This window comes from Capsicum annuum, chromosome 8 (genome assembly GCF_002878395.1).
Source record: "Capsicum annuum cultivar UCD-10X-F1 chromosome 8, UCD10Xv1.1, whole genome shotgun sequence".
NCBI lineage: Eukaryota > Viridiplantae > Streptophyta > Magnoliopsida > Solanales > Solanaceae > Capsicum > Capsicum annuum.
Genome location: NC_061118.1, coordinates 169,206,891 through 169,226,626, shown reverse-complemented (window position 1 = coordinate 169,226,626; position 19,736 = coordinate 169,206,891). Strand labels below are relative to the sequence as shown.

The window sequence follows — 19,736 nt, the reverse complement described above, 5'->3', positions numbered from 1 at the left end:
GAAAAACATCCACCTATGACGATGTAAAGAGCCATAGAATATTGTGCTGCCTTACTAAATTGTGTTGGAACACACAATAGAATCATGGAAGTCAGTATCACCAACTAGCCTGACGGAAGGGGGAGCCAGTTTCTATCTTAATTCTTACCGAGAGAAGAAATATGCTAGTAATAAAAGACAAGTCTGTGCATACTGGTCATTCTCTTAATAACCAATTCTTACATCAAGGATACTGTGCAACACCAAGTAACCAACCTAAGAGTCGGGCTATCCACATTACTTCTGGAGTTCTGGTACAAAGGAGAGATAACACGTTTTATGTACAAATAGCAGTCTCTCTTGGAATAGAGATACTAAACAATAGACACTAAAGTGTCCCCATGTTTATCCATCGAACCATCACATATCTGATTGGGGGAATCTATTTGCTCGTCGGAACCAGGTGGTAAATGCGCTGATTAAGTGAGGACAGTCTTCAACGTTTCTAGTTGAAAAGCTGAGACACTGTTGCAATAACTCCTGGGCATCAGACAAGGGAAGCGTGGATATAATCCTCAAAAATGTGTCTTCCAGCTCCAAATATACCGTTTTGTGACTTGGCATCATGGGTGTTACATTGTCTTTGCACAAAATCAACACTGGAAGCCAATCTTTCACAATCTTCATTCTAACCTGTTTAGGCATTAGAAAAATGAAGTAAAGCAGAAGGGATTGTGGAAAAATTGCATCACTATTTATGTTTCATCAATTAAGCACAACATTAACTAGCCAAGTGATAACACCGAACTGACACAGCAGCAAAAATCACATGCAGCTGTTATTGTAGGATGTCCATGTTTCTGGTTTTCACTAAGTTTACCTTTAAACTAGACCAGTCATTTCAACAGCATCAAATAAAACAACATAGAAAAGGAGGAGAAAATCTTTGTCCATATCCAAACCATTTCATGGAAACAATCCACACCATTAAAGTTTCAGCTGATAAGACATAACTACCTCGTCCTTTTATTTTCCCTTTGTACTTTTTTGAGGTCGAATGTTTTCTAGAAACATAAATCATGTGCTACATCCACTTAGATCTTTAACCACAAATTAACAGAGAAGGTTCTATGCAGCCCGTTTGTTCCAAGTGACATGTGAAACTTCCATTACAGGGGAGTGAGCAACAGTATATGATACGGAAAAATGTCTAAAAGGAAAAACTGAACCATGTAAAACACTATGATCCAGATTCAAGCTTGCATCTCAGTGGATACTATAGTCAAACGCCAGATGAAATATGATAGCATGTCAAAGGGCTTTAGGAGATTGTGCTATGGAAATTTAGGTGGAAGTGCTAGAATAGGGGGCATCCAAACCATGGTTCCCCAAGGTCTTAACATGATAACGTTTATAGACAATATTCTACTCCATAAGTCCTTGTTCTTCTGAAGACACTTCTGTCAAGATGTTACCAGCAAACTATTCAAATAAAGAAACGAGTATGGCAAGGAAAAATTAAGTTGCTCTCTAAGTGTAGTGTTACTAAAAATTCATGTGTATCGAGATATGACATAAGTAGTAGAGCAAGCATCCAACAACAGCAACTCCAATGTACAAGAAGTAAAGACAAGGAGAAGGTTGACAAGGTGTAGACAAGGAAATCAGAGTTGAGCATTACTTGGGTGAGTTATTATCCTTTTTCTAAAAGGAATACGTGTATTTCCTAAACTCTATGGTCTAGGATTTTGGCCCCATATTCTGGGTGTGTCATGGGGCAATATTTCCGTGATAAAGGAATGCACGCATCTCTTGATACGGAATCTAATATTTATGTGAAATGGAACGCACGCATCTCTCGATACAGAAACAAATGTTTTGAGAGAAAAAAAGAACAATACAAAATTTCTCATATCGAATTCGAAGTGACATGCTATTATTACTACGTGTATTCATATGACGAAGACATAGCCTTCTTTTTTCGCTCAAATAAAAAACTCATTGAAACCAAGCGAGAGGGAATACTAGATTTTGGTAATTTCATAAAGTTTCATTAAAGAGCCTTTCAACGTGATAGAACCTCCTCATGGAAATTCTTATAATTCTGTTCCTGTGGCTCCGGTGAGTGTTCTTTTTTAAAATCATTACGGCTATAAACACTTTTTTGTTCCTATAAACAGAACATTTTGCACTCACACATACTAGTAAGAGAATCATTTGTAGACCTGGGGAAATGAAAACGGACCTGTCTAGTAGCCAAGATAGTCCCGGTGGCGACTGCATTAGAAAGCTTGCAAGTGCATCGAAGCACAACTGCAGGAAGCCCTGGAACGATGTTCCTCCATGCATCATCACGGAGAGCCCTCAGCAAATCAGCAGTAAACGAGGCCTGATTGCTCCACTCTTGTACAGCTGTATCGGCTACTCTCAGTTCAATCATCCTCTCCACCAACCACAACAAATGCCTCCCATTTGTCATTGCAGTATGCAAATTCAGCCTCTGAATTGCCTCGGTCTCATTATGATCACCTCTAAAATCAGGACTTGAGTACTCCTCCAACGACTCCTTCACAATCTTCAAGCTACTCTGAAATGCACGGTCCAACACTCTCTTTGCTGCCTCTTTCGACGAAAAGTCCCTCAATAGCTTAGCTACAAATGCCTTAGCAAATGCCATGTTCGGATGGTTATGAAGTGCTGATAATATCAAACCATGAAGCATTTCTTCAGATGAAGCATTTTTGTCAATCGAAACCCTAGCGAGTAGCTCTTGAGATTCCTCATCGCCTAACAAAGGAACTATACTGAGTATTTTCCTTTCTTCATCTTCAGTCCATGGTACGGCCTCAAGGAACCGAACACAAGCCTTAATGCAATCCTCGAATAACAGTTCCAAAGCAACCGGAAGTACAGATAAAGCTATCGAAACATTGTGAATAGTTGTAGAGAAGTCATTGGAATATAGAAGCTGAAGAACAGTCAAATGATGATCGACTGAACTAGGAGTAGCGGGAACGCCGAGATTGAACCGGAACATTCTAGAAGAGTTACCGGAATCGCCGTCGTTTGATTCCTTTTGCCAGCGGTCAGATAAGAGAGCAGCAAAGTACTTAGAACGGCGAAGAACATCAGAATGGAGATAGATCTGAACATCAGATTGATCAGAATCAACGGCTGAGATTGATTCGGAATCATCGGTATCGAACAACGGCAATTGATCAACAAAGAGACGAAGCACGACGTCAGCCGTGGCGGAATCGTTGAATCCGCCACTAGCAGTAAAGGAGGAAGACGGTGGAATAACGGCGTGAGAAGATGTTCGGCGAATACCTGACGGCTTCTGCGAGCGTTCCGTTAGGGTATTATCGGGACGAGAAGAATCAATAATTCCGATAGTTGAAGAAAGTCGACTATTGCTACCAACACGTTGTCGTTTTTTGCCGGAGGTAACTCCGCCGGCACCACCACCGCCGCCGCCTGCCGTCATATGGTTATTCCTGACAACGATAAAGTTTCAGATAAGGGAAATTTTTGATGGAAGCGTTGAGAAGAGTATTATGTGTTGTACTCCGTAGTAAATAATTATCAATGGATAAAATCGAGTTGATGATATGACGTGTCCAGGGCCCATCTCTGATAAGGCCATTTTATTGTTGGATCATTGATTCTGAAATCTCCAATTGGGCCTGGCCCCTCAAATTGAAGGAAGTGCACAAATAACCATTTGGACCTCCATTTAAGTCATAACTTTGTAAAGCGTTAGCCACTCCAGATTGAAATTGCAAGAATTCGCCCCTAAAATTAATCTGAAATTTGACATACTGCAAATTCCTGACATTGGCGTAAAAAAGAATATGGAGGAGAAAAAGAAGAAGAGGGGGAAGTAGAAATGGAAAAAAGTAATTAGGTATAAAGTCTACCACCACTGACTATTAATTAAATAATACTATATTCTAAATAGATCGTCCTCTAATTAAAAATATAAAGATTACCTCTTCACTAGTGAATTTTTTATTTTTATTTTTTAAAATTATGTTGTAAATACTAGTAATACATAACTTTAGGAGAATCTGTTAAACCAATGTTCTCATTGTATGATATTGATCCCAAATCTCTTTAGCATTTTTCATTTTTCATTTTGTGCTTGGGTACATAATTTTTGTCTAGAGCCTTGTACTTTAATTTCTTGCAAAAGCTCCTTGAACATAGAAAGAATAGATTTCGAAAGACTATCCAAACTTATATAGATCTAAGAGAAATTAAACATAGACGAAATTTGAAAATAAAAAATGATGATATGAATATGATTCATGTGCTGCTATTTTCCTAAATTCAAATGTGGAGGAATATTTTATATTTAGCTCCCCCGACAACATTTGAATTTGGTTAATGAGTAGTGGACACACTGTCCCGAAGGCCAATGGCGCCTATGTCATCAATGAATGCATATATACAGAGAGGCAGAGCCATTTAGGGTTCATCCGAACTCTCTTCGATAAAAAAAATATATTATTTATATATGATTATTAAAATAATTTTTATGTATATATAATTGATGTCAAATCCCCTCGACTAGTTTGTATGTCCACTTTTTTTGATTTTGAACTTACTTAATGAAAATTCTGATTCCGTCACTGTATATATAAATGTATGCAATATACACATGAATACTCTCACGTAGTCTTGCCTCTTTCAAATTTCTCATTAATGAACGTCAGGGTCCGGTTCACCTCTTTTTCTGTTAAATTACAGATATATCCTCGTCATTTATTTGTTAAAAAAAATACTGATAAACGTAAAAGATATGAACTAATAATCAAATATGGTACTTGATATATTGAAGTTTATGCATAACTATTGAAATATTATCAAATATAATACTATCATTTATGCTAATTCTAATACATAATTAATTCGTTTTTAGCTGGTTAGTGAGTCGAATGCATGAACTTACCAACTAAAACAATTATCAATCCTTTTAAGCATATGGATGCAATGACACAATTCTTTAAACCTACTTCTCATGCGTCCCAATTAACGATCAATGTAGCTTTTATACTTTATTCCTTTATAAAAACGAAAAGCAATCTTTGTTTCCTTGACTATATATTACAGTACAGGAAAGATAATAAAAGAAAAACATTAGGTAATTAGGGGTCGTTTGGTTGGGAATGTAGTTATGCTGGGATAAGTTATACTGAGATTAGTTATGCTGAAATTATTTTTTATTGAATATTTAATTTGTTGTATTCAAAGTAATATGCATGGTATGATTTCTAAAAATAAATTAATTGATTGCAAAAATACCCTCCATCGTATTTAATTTTTTTTTTATATTTCTTTTCAAGCTTTAAATATTTATTCTTAAAAATAAAGCTTTCATCTTATTTAGCTTAATTTTTTGTGTGTGTGTATATTTTCTTGATTAAATCCTGTGTATTTTAAAAATAAAACTTTCATCTTATTTAGCTTTAATTTTTTTCATGTGCCTTCTCATGATTATGCCGTGTGTGTTTAAAAAAAATCTTACTACATCTTATTTAGTTTGAAATAAAAACTTCCAACTTAAGTTTGTTAAAGTAAAAGAAGATTTGTTGTTTATGTCACTTCATTTAAAAATATATCACTCATATAATATAGAATATTAAAATCAATTTTAATTGATATATACAATATCACACTACCAAAAATTTGCTATTTTTTGACTGACAATTTTCGATTGAAAAACGTAGTCGAAAATTTCCGACTAATTCGGTCGGAAATATTATTTTTTTATTTTTATTTTTTACAAAATATTTTTTCAATACTTTTTGTGACAAAAACAGTCAGAATGTTTGGCGGCAAATTTCAAAAAATATAAATTCCGACTACAGTAGTCGGAAACAGTAATAAATAAATAAAATTAATAATTAATTTAATATATATATCCGACTACCGTAGTCGAAAATATAAATAATTAAATAAATGTAATTCTAAATATTTGATCAGTCCCTTATAAGAAAATTAAATAATTATTTAAATAAATTATTAAATTTATATTTCTGACTACTGTAGTCGGAAATACTAATAACTAAATAAAATTAATAATAATTAAGTATATATCCGACCACCATAGTCATAAATATAAATAATTAAATAAATATTTTACTAAATGTATAAGCAGTTCCTTATGCGAAATTTAAAAAATAAGTAAAATAAATTATTAATATATATTTCTAACCGTTGTAGTTGAAAATGAAAATAATTAATTAAATATATTAGTAAATATATAATCGTACCCTTACACCAAAATTAAATAATTATTTAAATAAATAATTAAATATGTATTTCCAACTACTGTAGTTGAAAATATAATTAATTAAATAATTAAATATATTTAATTTGTACTGACTGTAGTGGTCAGAACGTTATATTGAATTATTAAATAAATAATTATATGTAAAATATAAGTTACACGGTAGTCTTTCACATCGTATTAATTAATTTAAACATTTAATTAAGTTGTATTAATTAATTTAAATATATAATTAAATTGTAAGTATCAAATATCAAATATATATAACCAACTGATGTAGTCCGAAAAATTAAATAATTAAATAAAATAAAATTCTTTCCGACTACTGTAGTCGGAAATCTTATAAATAATTAATTTCAATACATAATTTATTATATTAACTACTTAACCGACCGAAGTAGTCGGAAACTTTAAATAATTAAACATATTAAATTTATTTCCGACTGAAGTAGTCGGAAATTTACTTTTAATATACCCTAAATGCACAGCTTTCCCAATTCTCTCTCTCTTTTACTTTCTCTCTCTAGGGCACACTTCTATCTTCTCTTTCTCAGCTCTCTTCTCTCTCTCGGCTCTCTTCTCTTTGCGTCTCTCTCAAAAGTTGGTCGTAAAGGTTGCGTCTCTCGCAAAAAATGGTAACGACGACGGTCAATTTCACTGATTCGAGGTAAAAAATGAACTTACTTGGTGAATCTTCTTTTTCAATTGTTAGTAAATTGGCAATGTCCAACAATGTGTAAACCTTGTTGCATACAGAGCTTGTCTTTTTCATCTTTAGGCTAAGCTGAGGTTTCTGCCTTCTTGTTATTCTAGATGTGTGGCTTTTACAAGTTATTTGTCTTTTTTTGCCCTTAGAATTTCTTACTGATGAGGGTAATTTATTCACCTTACGCCTATGTGATTTGTTTGCGTAGTTACAATAAAAGAATAGAGCAAACTAATCAGCAAGCCTTAGTTTGCATACCCTCTATCTATGATTCAATTGCAGGTTGATCAAGTCAACATAAATCTAACAACGTCCGACTCAGAAACCAAGTACGAGAAAAATCTCATCTGATTTTTATATTTGCCAGCTAGAAAGCAACCAGATGGAAAAACATCAGGGTTTAATCTGGGATTTGTCAAGACACTTTCTTAAAGAAATGGGGCAACAAAAGTGATCCATTGTCCGTGTCGCATGCATATCCACTTTGGTGATTGTAGAAATGGCTTCCTCTACGGGGGGACCCAAGGGACTTTAAAACAGGAATACAATATATTGGTGTGGACTATCTAATTTAACCCACTTAGTTAGATGATCATATTTAAGAGAGCATAAAGCTTAATAATGTACCCTTGCATCTGAAACCTTTATATGTTTCCGCTCTCTCATATCTCTTTCAACTGTAGTTGCTGCATTGGCAACACCAATATTTGGTGCCTAGATACGTTGTCTATTTATTCTCTGCTTTTTACTGCTATGTTTGAAACTGAATTAAATATATATGTATGACATTATATTGCTAGAGTTAGTTAATCCATGTCAAGAGAGTGTTTCAAGAACCTGTGTTGCTGGGACTCTTCATTCAAAGATGTCAATGGGTACATGAAAAGTGAAGAGTCCGCACAACTTAATCAGGAACTAAGGAATTTTCAGGTTTCACAAGAAATAATTACTATATATTGGGTGAGTGACTTACAGTAGGATAAGTACATTTAGAGTGTTTATGCGACCAATTCTTTAAAACAATAGTGGTTTCACCAGGTATCTTCCCAGCTCTTCTCTTTCTCAGTATCTCTTCCCTCATATCTTCAATTTTTGATCTAAATCCCTGCAACAACCAAACGATAGCTATGATATCCGAAGCTACAAATTAGCACTTGATAAGTATCAACAACAAAGTTCATGTCAAACTAAAAAAGAGGTGAAATGGTTAGTTTTTGAGTTGACAAGGCAGTAGGTCTACATGCCTGCTTCAGCTCTCTGTTTGGATATTTTTTTTATACTTATCTTAAAAAAACTTGCTCATATGCATGGTTTTTGAGGTTACCTATTTGAGCTCAAATTTGAGTTCCTGTATGACCCTCTCCATTAGAGACCTTTCAGATTCAGTAGGAAGACCAAATCCCATACCCATCAATTCATGTGCATCACCTCTAAATTGGTCTAATAAAAAATCTATCTGTAGCTCATCTTCATCATCAGACATTGTAGCACCTGTTCCCTCTCTAAGTGTTGCTCCGGTCCACAAAAAATGTCCTACATATATATTAAACAAATAAATAGCTATTGTTGCTGATATAAAAATTCCAAGACATTAAACACTGATAAAAAAATTCTTCTTTTAATTAAAATATTCTATTGTTGCTGGCTTCTTTACTATGTTGTATTGAATCTCTTAGTTTTCTGCTTGTGTCCACTGCGTAGTAGCATCTCTAAACAACCCTATTATTGTTTTTTTCTCTCTTATTTTTGTTTATCTTTTCTATTATTATTGTTTTCATTCTTATGTAGATGGAAAATGAAGATCGTACATGGATGTATAATAGACTTTATCCTAACCGTGCGAGGTTGAGAGAGGAATATAAAGCTGGGGTAGCTGGATTTATTGCTAGAGCAATAACACTTAATGATTTTTTTATTGAAGGGACAATTAGGTGTCCTTGCTGGAATTGCAAGTGTTGTAAGTTATTGAGTTCAGATGCTGTTACATTACATCTTTATAGGAAGAGTTTTATATTGAATTATACTGTGTGGACATCTCATGGAGAGAGTAGTGCTGCTAATAATTTTGCTTTTCAAATTTATGTTGAAAGTCCAATAAGAGAGAATAATATTGAAAGTTCACGATATAGTGAGATGGTCAGGGATGCTTTTGGGACACACTCAGGGGCTCAAAATGAACCAAATTATGAGGCTAAGCACTTTTATGAACAGTTAAAGGAAGCTAGTCATCCATTGTATGAAGGATCAGTGCATTCTAAGTTATCTGTTGCTGTTCGGTTACTGAGTATTAAGTCAGATTATTCAATTTCTCAAGAGGGCATGAACTATATCATTAGACTTATGAATGAACTTAACCCAAATAAACTTGACTTACCCAAAGATTTCTATACAATAAAGAAGTTGGTTTCTAAGTTAGGACTTTCACCAGAGAGGATTCACTGTTGCGAGAAAGGTTGAATGTTATTCTATAAGGAAGATGCAAATTTAGAACATTGTAAATTTTGTAATCAACCTTGTTATAAGGAAATCATACATGCTAAAGGGAAAAAGGTTCCTGTGAAGTCGATGCATTACTTACCCCTTATACCACGATTAAAGAGGTCGTATGCATCAATGAGCTCTGCTCCTCATATGAGATGGCACTATGAAAATAAAAGACCACCTGGTGTTTTATGTCATCTGTCAGATGGAGAAGCATGGAAGCATTTTGATAGTGTGTATCCGGATTTTGCTAGTGAACCAAAAGACAGTAGGTTGGGATTATCTACTGATGGATTCACTCCATTTTCTATCTCAGCTACACCATATTCATGTTGGCCAGTGTTTGTGACTCCTTATAATCTTTCACCTGAATTGTGTATGACGAGTCAGTATATATTTCTAACTTGTATTATTTCAGGTCCTCGCAATCCAAAAGTTTTGATTGATGTATATCTGCAGCCATTGATTGATGAGTTGAACTTATTGTGGCATGAAGGTGTGGGAGCATATGATGTATCAATGAAACAAAACTTTAGACTGTGTGCTACTTTGATGTGGACTATAAATGACTTTCCTTCTTATGGAATGATGTCTGGGTGATCCACTGCGGGCAAGTTTGCTTGCCCTTGTTGTATGGAAGACACAAAAGCATTCACTTTTAAACATAGGGGTAAAAACTCATGGTTTGACTGTCACCTTCGATTCTTGCCAATGCAACATAAGTTTAGGAGAAATACTAGTGATTTTATGAAGAATAAGACTGATTTTAAGAAGCCACCGCCAATTTTGTTGTGAGAAGAAATTTGGGATAGAGTGAGGAATCTGCCTAAGGTAACAGAATCTTCACCATCTAGGATACCTAGTTATGGTGTAACACATAACTGGACTAAACGATGTATATTTTGGGAGCTAGATTACTTGAAGGATAATATTCTGCCTCATTATCTGGATCCCATGCATATTGGAAAAAACTTTTTTGACAACTTGTTTAATACTGTGATAGATGTAAGTAACAAAACAAAAGATAACTTAAAGGCCAGGATGGACTTAAAGGAGTATTGTCGGCATAGTGAGTTGTACCTGACATACTTAAACAATAAGAGGTGAAATGGTGAAAAAGGTGTAATTATTTATGTATTTATTTTGCCAAATTAAAGTTTGGAGGGATATATAATATGGGAAAAATGTGATGTTCAGGTTACTCTAATCACATGTGCAGAGATTACTTTTTAGTAATGCATCTGGTAGATGCAGCTTTCTTTCACTCACTACTACAGGGAATGCAAAATTTAATTTTTATTTGATCTAAGAAACATATATGGGTAGCATAACACAGACTAACTCCTTTTTGTGTTATTTTTTTCTAGATGGTTAATAAAGAAAATCAATGGCATTAAAAGGTCATTGTAATGGACGGCGTAAGAAAGGTAAGAAAGGACTTGATAATCTTTCCAAGGGTCAATATACACCACCACCACCACCATCACCTGTTACCACAACTCTTCAACCAGCTACTACAAATATTATTCCTCCTCCAAGGACAACTATTTCACTACCAAATACATTTTTCATGCCCCCACTGCCCACCAATTCCAGCCCTCTTCTCCCCATAATAGTCTGCATAGTAGCTCTTCATCTGTACCTTCAACATCATCCACACCTAGCCTTTCTGGATTGAGAATTGGAGGTCCCAACACATCAAGGTCGCCCTCTATTGATAGTGCTGCAACATCTAATGCTACAACAGCTACTTCCCAGATTCCTAAATTTAAAGAGGTAGTAGAATATGACGGCAATGAGAGGCTAATTATTGCTCCTGATGATAATGGGTAAGTAAATCTCATGATTTTTCATAATTTTTAAAATTTTCGAAAGCTAAGATAATTTAATGTAATTTTATTGCAGGTTCATTCCCGCTTATGCCGGCGGACATATGGTTATAGAAGCAACTAAACCATTTTATACGGAGCCGTGGGGTAGTTGGAATGAGATTCAACTCGACATCAAAGTGCTTATGTGGAATCAGTTTGTGGTATAATCAAAATCAAAGAATTTACCATTTCAGCATTCTATCAATGATGAATTTACCTTTATATCTGTCAACTCATTTCATGACTTTATATTAAACTATTTTGCAGACAAAGTATGCATGGAATTCTTGTCAGGATGATGAAATACAACACATTTTCAAGTTGAAAGCAGCTCAATTTATCAAAGAACATTTGCATGAGGCTCGGAGGCACTTGGAAAAACCTGGATGGCTGAATGCTAATGTGTGGGATCAATTTTTGAAAAAATGGGATACTCCTAAATATAGGGCAATGAGGGAACGGGCAAAGGCAAATAAAGCGTCTCAAACGGGTGGCTTATTTCACACTGGAGATTTGATGAGTTTCGCTACACACCGATGGAAACTGGTAATAATAGTTTAAATTTTTGATTTGTCCGGTTTAGTTCACTGTTCTATACCGGGACATAGTGAAGCCGTGTGGGGGCTCTTTTGATTCACTATTGTTGTTATCTTATTGTTGTTGTTCATCTTGAAGTGTAGTGAAGCCGTGTGTGTCCTATTTCGATTCACTAGCATTGTTGACATCTTGTGGCTCTGGTTGTTGATCATATTGAAGTCTAGTAAAGCCGTGTGTGGCATATTTCGATTCACTAGCATTGTTGACATCTTGTTTCTCTTGTTGTTGCTTGTTTCTTTTCTTGTGAACTTGATATTGTTCATCTTGTATTACCACTTGGTGGGAATACACTGGGTTTGTTGGTGATGGTGGTTTGGTTTTGGTTTTAATCAAAAATCGATCTAAACCAAACCATCAACACCCCTATCAGTATGCAATACTCATTCTAAGTTTGTAAATAGACTCATTTGCACCCTCAGTACGAATATTTCTCCGAATCAGTTTAAGTTCGGCTGCTTTTTTCCTTGCTCAGGTCTTCCTAATTATGATGTTAAATGAACCTTTTCTTACACCTTTTAACAATCATTTTAGAAGTATATTCAGCCAACTCAAATTTTGCAGAACCTTCTAAGTACTTTCTTTCCTTATCTCTGATCAAACCTGGTCATTCGCATCTTAAGCAATGTGCACATAAAAATAATGGCCAAATGCTAGCGTAGTGTTTTATGAACTTCCATCAGTTGTGACTTTGAGAGAAATGAATTGACTTTTGTGCTAGGAAAAACAATTTAGATAGGTTCTGTTTATGCATCAGGTTTAAACTATTTATTTTAATGTTTCTAAGAGCTAGCTTTTGAAGGATCTGATTATAGAAATCTTCTTAAAAAAATAAGAGAGAAAGAAAAACTAACTTTTTTTTCTTTTTGGGAATAATGATAAATAAACATTGTAAATACTCCGATTTCCACATCGAGATACTTCAACTTGTGTCAACTGTGCCATTTGAACACTTCCATCTTATAAATTAATGTGCCACGTTAGCATCATATGTTCATGAGATATAATGAAAACGAGCTAGAGTGTTTAGTTGTCAGCTGAGACCAAGTTGAGGTATGTTGCCTGGTCAAACAAACATTCTTACAATAACTCATATGCAAACTGAGTTTTTTGAAGCTCCATCGTGTTAGTTTATTGAAAGTTTTTAACAAATTGGGTTTTCAATTTTGGTGGTCTGGGGTTATTCATTTGTTGGAACATCTGCTGGTTGTTACTATAATGCTATAGTGATAGGAAGCCATTGCAAAAGATGAAAAAACAAGGAGCATTTGAGGGGTCATTTGTATATGTTGGGATATGGAACCCCTTGTGAAATTACATCATAATTTGTCTTATTTCCATGTGTTTGAATATAAACGAATGCTAACATTTTAGAAGTATATTCAGCCAACTCAAATATTGCAGAACCTTCTAAGTACTTTCTTTCCTTATCTCTGATCAAACTTTGTCATTCGTGTAAAGAAGTGTTTGCATTGTATCTACATAGAAATAATGGATATCTTATCTTGGTTTGATGCTTAAATATTGAATTTATACAACATACAATAGAAGTTCTGACATGTAGTGTGTGGAAAATACACGTTAGTGTCCTACATAAGTTATTGACCAAAAGATATAAGTCTTTAATTTCTTCTTCTCTATTAAACTGAGGTTTCAAATATGCACATCCTGGGGATTGAAACAATAGGAAAAAGGAATAATAAAGGACCAAAGTTTTTTATATTTCTTAAGCTTGGTTAAGGTAAAGCTACAAAATAAGAAAAAGAGTCATCTTTAGTGATATCCTAAGTCTTAACAAGGTAAACGATTGATAGGATGTTTCAAGATGATGTTTGTAGCTTGTCAATGTTTACTTTTTAACTTATCTTAGAGCTAGAACTAGAAAATTTCATATGTTTAAGTTCTAGGTAAGTGGGGATAAGTCTTCATGGGAAGTGGATTGTATAAATGATAGTAATACTTTGTAAAGGAAGTACTGGTTGGAAACTCCATTGAATGTCACCTCCTATTGGAAAATAATAAGAGTTTCTAACTTATAGCTTCTTATATGGCGTATAAAGACTTGAAAATTGATGCAGGAGTTTCAATTTAACTTATAGCTTCTTATATAGTGTATAGAATCTTTGGCACATTTCTGTTGAATGTATTAGCAACTTTGGGGCATTGGCTCCCTATATAGTTGTAAACCCCTTCCAAACTATATATTTATAGCTTAAACAATTGAAAAGAATCCACCTAAACTACTACTTTTGTTGGATTTGAGTATTTTCGAATCATGGACTCCATGATCTATTATTAGTCTTAAGATGTTTTGGTCTATGTTGTCAGAACTTATCTTCATACTTGCATTATCTCTTTTTCTAAAATTTTACAGGAATATGAAAATAGGGGAAAAGAGCGCCCTTTTATTGATGTCTACGAAGATACGCATAGGAAGAAAAATAAGGACAGTACAAGAGGAGATTGGGTTGAACCGCGTGCTAAGAATGCATATGTAAGATAATAACTTTTACATACACTGTTTTATTATTACTCAACTTTGCTTGTTTACATACTGACAAATAATTTTTCTTTCAGGAAGAATTTCAAAAAAGCATAGAAGAGTGGCGTCAAACCCAACCTACTTCAGAGGATGGTACCGTGGTCCAACCATCACCTGAAGAGCTGAATAATATGTGGACAACTGTGGTAGGTGGTCCAAAGAAAGGTAAAACCCATGGGACAGGGGTCCTCCAATCCTCGAGTAGTACTTCGTTGTTTCCCAGTTCCTCTTCTACTTTACAAACTATGGAAGAAATGGAAGCGATGAAAAAGCAAATTGTGGAATTGACGCAAAAATGTGCAGCTAACGATGCTAAGTTTGCTAAATTTGATAAATTGGAGGAGTTGGTTAAGAAACACATGCCGCAAGTATTTCAGGACGAGGAAGATAATGAATCTGATGATAATTAGATTGTAGTTATTGTTCTTGTTTTTGTTGTGACATTTAGATGTTTAAACTATTTGATTTGATATTTGTTTTGAATGGTTTAAAGTGGTTGTATTTATAAATTTTTATCGTGTTTGATCCAATTGTGAAAAATACATTAGTTATGTTGTTTATGATCTGAAAGCAGTGTAAGCTAATGCAATATAATAATTATTTAATTATTTATTAAATAATAATAATCATTATTAAATAATTTTTTAATAATTTCCCGACTATAGTGGTCAGAATAATTAAAATTATTAAATAATTATTTATAAAATTTTCGACTACATTGGTCGAAATAATTATAATTATTAAATACTTATTTATTAAATTTCTGACTACAGTAGTCGGAATAATTACATTATTAAATAATTATTTATTATTTTTTCGACCACAATAGTCAAAATAATTATAATTATTAAATATTTATTTATTAAATTTTCGACTACAGTAGTCGGCATAGTTACATTATTAAATAATTATTTATTAAATTTCCGATCACAGTAGTCAAAATAATTATAATTATTAAATATTTATTTATTAAATTTTTGACTATATTAGTCGGAATAATTAAAATTATTAAATAATTCTTTATTAATTTTTTGACTACAGTAGTTGGAATAAGATTATTAAATAATTTTTTATTAAATTTCCGACTACATTTTCGTCTAAAGTAGTCGAAAATTTCTGACTACTTTAGTCGGAAAAGATTTTCCGACAAGCTATATTCCGACTACCATCAAGTAGTCGTAACTACCTTATTTTCCGACCACATTCCATTTACTGTTTTCTAGTAGTGTCAATTTTCAAGTGATTAAAAAACTATTTAATTTAAAATATGTAATTAAACAATAGAGTCAATTGCGAACACAGATCACTCATATAATATAGTGATCAACATTTCAATTCAAATGCTTAACAATGGCTTATAACTACGACAAGGCATGTGCCAGTTAATTAAATTTGTCTTTGGCTGAAAAACTAGTTATAAGAGGTTAATATAAATTTGTGGGTTTGGGGGTAATTTGAGTTGTCGGTAAATATTACTCAATTGAAGATAGGTTAATTATAACTCTAATAATTTTAATATTTATAAAAATATTGAGGATTAATTCATTACAAATTTCAACTTAAAACAAATAAAATTTAATATTCATCTACATTTTATGCATTTTTGAAAAGTTTTTAGTTTATTATTCATCAAATGTTTAACATAAAATGTGAAAAATATTAATATGCATAAAATATTCCTATAGTTATTTAACATGTTTACCTATGTTATATAATTTGTTAGCCATCCAGATGGTCAAATTATAATGTTTATCATTTGTATAAATATAAAATTACTACCTTACTATTTGGTTTACGTGTATGGTTATGTCAGTATAATTTATGCATCGCCTAAAGTGGTTGAGTTAGATTGATTAATTAATTATGCACATACATACGTACATAAAGTGGCCCATGCATGAATATAGGTAGGGGTAATTTTGTCCTCTTATAAATTTATCCCAAGAATAAATTATGATGAGATTGTTATCCCACCAATTATGTGGATAATTTATCCCGATACTATTTATTAGTCCCAAGATAAGTTATTCGAATTTTATCAACCCAACATACATTAAAAAATTTGATTTTAAAATTATTATTTTATATCAAAATTATTTGCTTTAACACCTCTCACTAAACGACCCCTTTACAGTATTCTCTTAATAATTGTGCGAGGTCTAATGAAAGTATATAACTTGAACTGGATAGAATATATTTTCAATAAAAATAATGCAGGATTAGAGAATTCTAGGAAGAAAAATAAAATTAAAAGGAAAACAAACTAATACTATTGTATACTGATGTGTCTTTTAATTCTTTCATTTACTTTTGGTGTACGACAATACATGGCTAAGTACCCCACCTTTAATTTTGCTGTAAGTTTGGGTGACTCATGAGCATTCAATAATATTTGTTTATTATATTAAAAATAAAAATTTAATAATATTTATTCAATTTTAAAAAATATTAAATTATTTATTTTTTACTATCAATTTTATATTTAATATTAAATATTATTCATTACCTAATATATTTTTTAAAATATTAAATTTATTATATTCAAAAGATGACATACAACAACAATAAATTCAATGGATTCTCACAAAATGAGGTTTGGGGAGGATAAGATGTACGCAGTCTATACGGCTATCACAAAGTGATTTAAATAGTAAAATTATCTTATTTATTGTTTCTTAATATGTGTATTAAGTCAATTAGTAGACAACTATTGTTATACGGAGGGAGTAATTACAAAATCAATATCTTTACTTATAAACTAACAAGCTAATTTGTGAAATGGGAATTATCAATTTTCTTAATTCTCACAGGGCATGTTAATTTTGTTCCCTGTGAAGCAGTAATAAATATGATCGTAACAAAGAATTTAACAATACATGTGCATCACGGTGTCCTTTTACCTACTTCACCAAACTTGTTGATGTCGGTGAAAGTGAAAGGAGAATGAGTAATCAGAATTTTAATTATAGTTTAAGCTATTTGTTTAATGATAATTGAAAATATAAACATCATAATTAGGTGAAGAGTCAACATAAGATATCGCAGTTAATTAACGTAAAACTCCTCCAATTGCTGCTGGCTAAAATTTTGGATATGGATTTGATTGTATTCTACGTGAAGCAGTCTTGCCTCGATGGTATTTGTTCTTTCTACCAATAGTAAAATTATTTTTTAAAACTATGAAGAGGAGAGAAATATAGTCCTATTTAAAATAGGTAAATATAGGAAATTTGTGTGGTGACATTTATCTCGTGGTAAATCTCTCTATAATTCTTCGGTTGGTTACATTTTTTCTGAAAATACATACTGTTTTTTTTTTTTTTTGTGTGTGTGTGTGGGGTGGTGGGAGGAGGGGGAAGGCGAATGAATTTTTACCATCCTCATATATATCCTCACCCCACCTCCCATAGTATTTGTCTAAATTATGTATAAATATTTTTAAGATAATAATATTTTTTGATCTAAAAATTACATAAATACACAATTTATGTTTCCAATATTATAAAAAATTCCAACTCCCTAAATATATTACAAAAATTTCAACATATACGCAGAATATTATGTATATGTCGATTATGTGATGTATATTAATAGGGAGAGAGAGTAAAGTAATTTAAAAAGTGGGAGAGAGTGTAATTTCTTCCAAAAGGATTGGTATTTATGTTATTTATACTTTTTTGATAGCGTACGAAACACAAGAAAATAAGTAAGAAATCTACTTAATTTTCTAGAAAATGCTTTCCAAAAAACAATTTTACGCAAAAAAATATTTTTCTTCATACCAAACTATCATGAGAAAATTGAAGGAAAGATGTCTTTTAAGTCTTGAATGAAGGATTGGTGATATTGACCAACAGATAGGGTCAAACATCATTAGAATACTTGATTAAGTTAATTGTGGACTTGATTAATATTTTCAAAACTTTTTAATCTTTTCAAAAATACAAATCAACCCAACCCACACCCCTCTTCAATCCAAATCAACCACTCTTTCCTTTCTCTCCAGCTTCTCTCAACTCTCTCCCAACCAACAGTTTTGCAAAATTTCTCCCTTCAACCTCCGGCGACAAATAGTCGGGCGAGTTCCTTTTCGACTTTCAACTGTCAATCGATGTGAATACTTCTCCGGCGACAACAACTTCGAGTTTTTCGTCCTTCCCTTTTTTTTTACAGGTAAAAAATTATGAAGAAATAGTGGAACTTGAGCCAACTACTCTTCTAGTATTGAAATGTGGACTAAATAAAACCCTAATTTCTGACATTTCTGCATTTCTTCTTCTTGTTGTCGTACTGTTAATTCGAATTTATTGGTGATTTTTGGTCACAATTGATGTTCTTAGTGTGTGTGTGTGTGATGTGTTGGTGTTGCTGGGTTGATTTGTTGTTTGTCTTAGTAGAAATTGTATTGCAATAGTTGAAACATCTGATGTAATAGATGAAATATATGATGCAACAGATGAAAATCTGATGCAACTATGAAAATCTGATGCAATAGGTGAACAATCTAACAGATCATTCATCTGTTGCGACAGATGACTCTTCTGTTTGGAAGAACTCTAAACAGTATTGATCCAATAGATAACTGATTAGTGACCTGTTTCTATTCTTTCCAACGGTTTACCCTTCATTTTGCAACAGATTAGGACTATTTTTATTCTTTCCAACGATTTACTCATCCGTTGCAACAGGTCGGTTATCTGTTGCAACAGATAACATACCTGGTGCAACAGATTAGTGATTTATTTTTATTCTTTCCAACGGTTTACTCATCCATTGCAACAGGTCGGTTATATGTTGCAACAGATTAGTGATCTATTTTTGTGGTTTCCAGTGGATTACTCATCCGTTGCAACGGGTCAGTTATGTGTTACATCAGATAAAATACCAGGTGCAACAGATAGTGCTGTTTTTATGGTTCCTACGGATTACTCATCCGTTGTAATGGGTCGGTTATATGTTGCAACAGATAACATACCTGGTGCAACAGATTAGTTGTCTGTTGGAACTGTTATATTACTGTTATGCATTAATCAATTATAATCTATGTTATGTTCCTGTTAATTTAAGATAACATGGCTCCCAAAAGAAAAGAAATCGAATCAAGTCCAAGTAAAGAAACAAGTGCAGCAGCTCAGCTACATCCACCACTCTATGAGATTGCTTTACAAGCGTTATCCCACCCCTATTTATCATGATATGATTCATCATTTTTTATTCAATAATGCTTTTGATTTATTGACGTTATGTTATAGGCTTGGACATTTGAAG

At 32.9% G+C, this 19,736-nt stretch overlaps 1 protein-coding gene across 1 annotated transcript; it reads right to left on the bottom strand.

Moving 5' to 3' along the window:
- Positions 1-162: 162 nt before the first annotated feature.
- Positions 163-3,555, bottom strand: LOC107840401 (BTB/POZ domain-containing protein At3g05675). Its single transcript, XM_016684257.2, has 2 exons — positions 2,225-3,555; positions 163-672 (listed from the first exon to the last, which is right to left on the bottom strand). The coding sequence occupies exons 1-2, from the start codon at positions 3,464-3,466 to the stop codon at positions 400-402; spliced, it is 1,515 nt and encodes a 504-aa protein (XP_016539743.1). The 5' UTR covers positions 3,467-3,555; the 3' UTR covers positions 163-399.
- Between the last annotated feature and the right edge of the window lie 16,181 nt (positions 3,556-19,736).

Excerpts from the sequence above, each read along its gene's own strand:
- LOC107840401 (XM_016684257.2), bottom strand. The coding sequence starts at position 3,466 with ATGACGGCAGGCGGCGGCGGTGGTGGTGCCGGCGGAGTTACCTCCGGC. Across the intron at positions 673-2,224 it reads CTATCTTGGCTACTAGACAG|GTTAGAATGAAGATTGTGAA; the intron begins GTCCGTTTTCAT and ends ATGCCTAAACAG.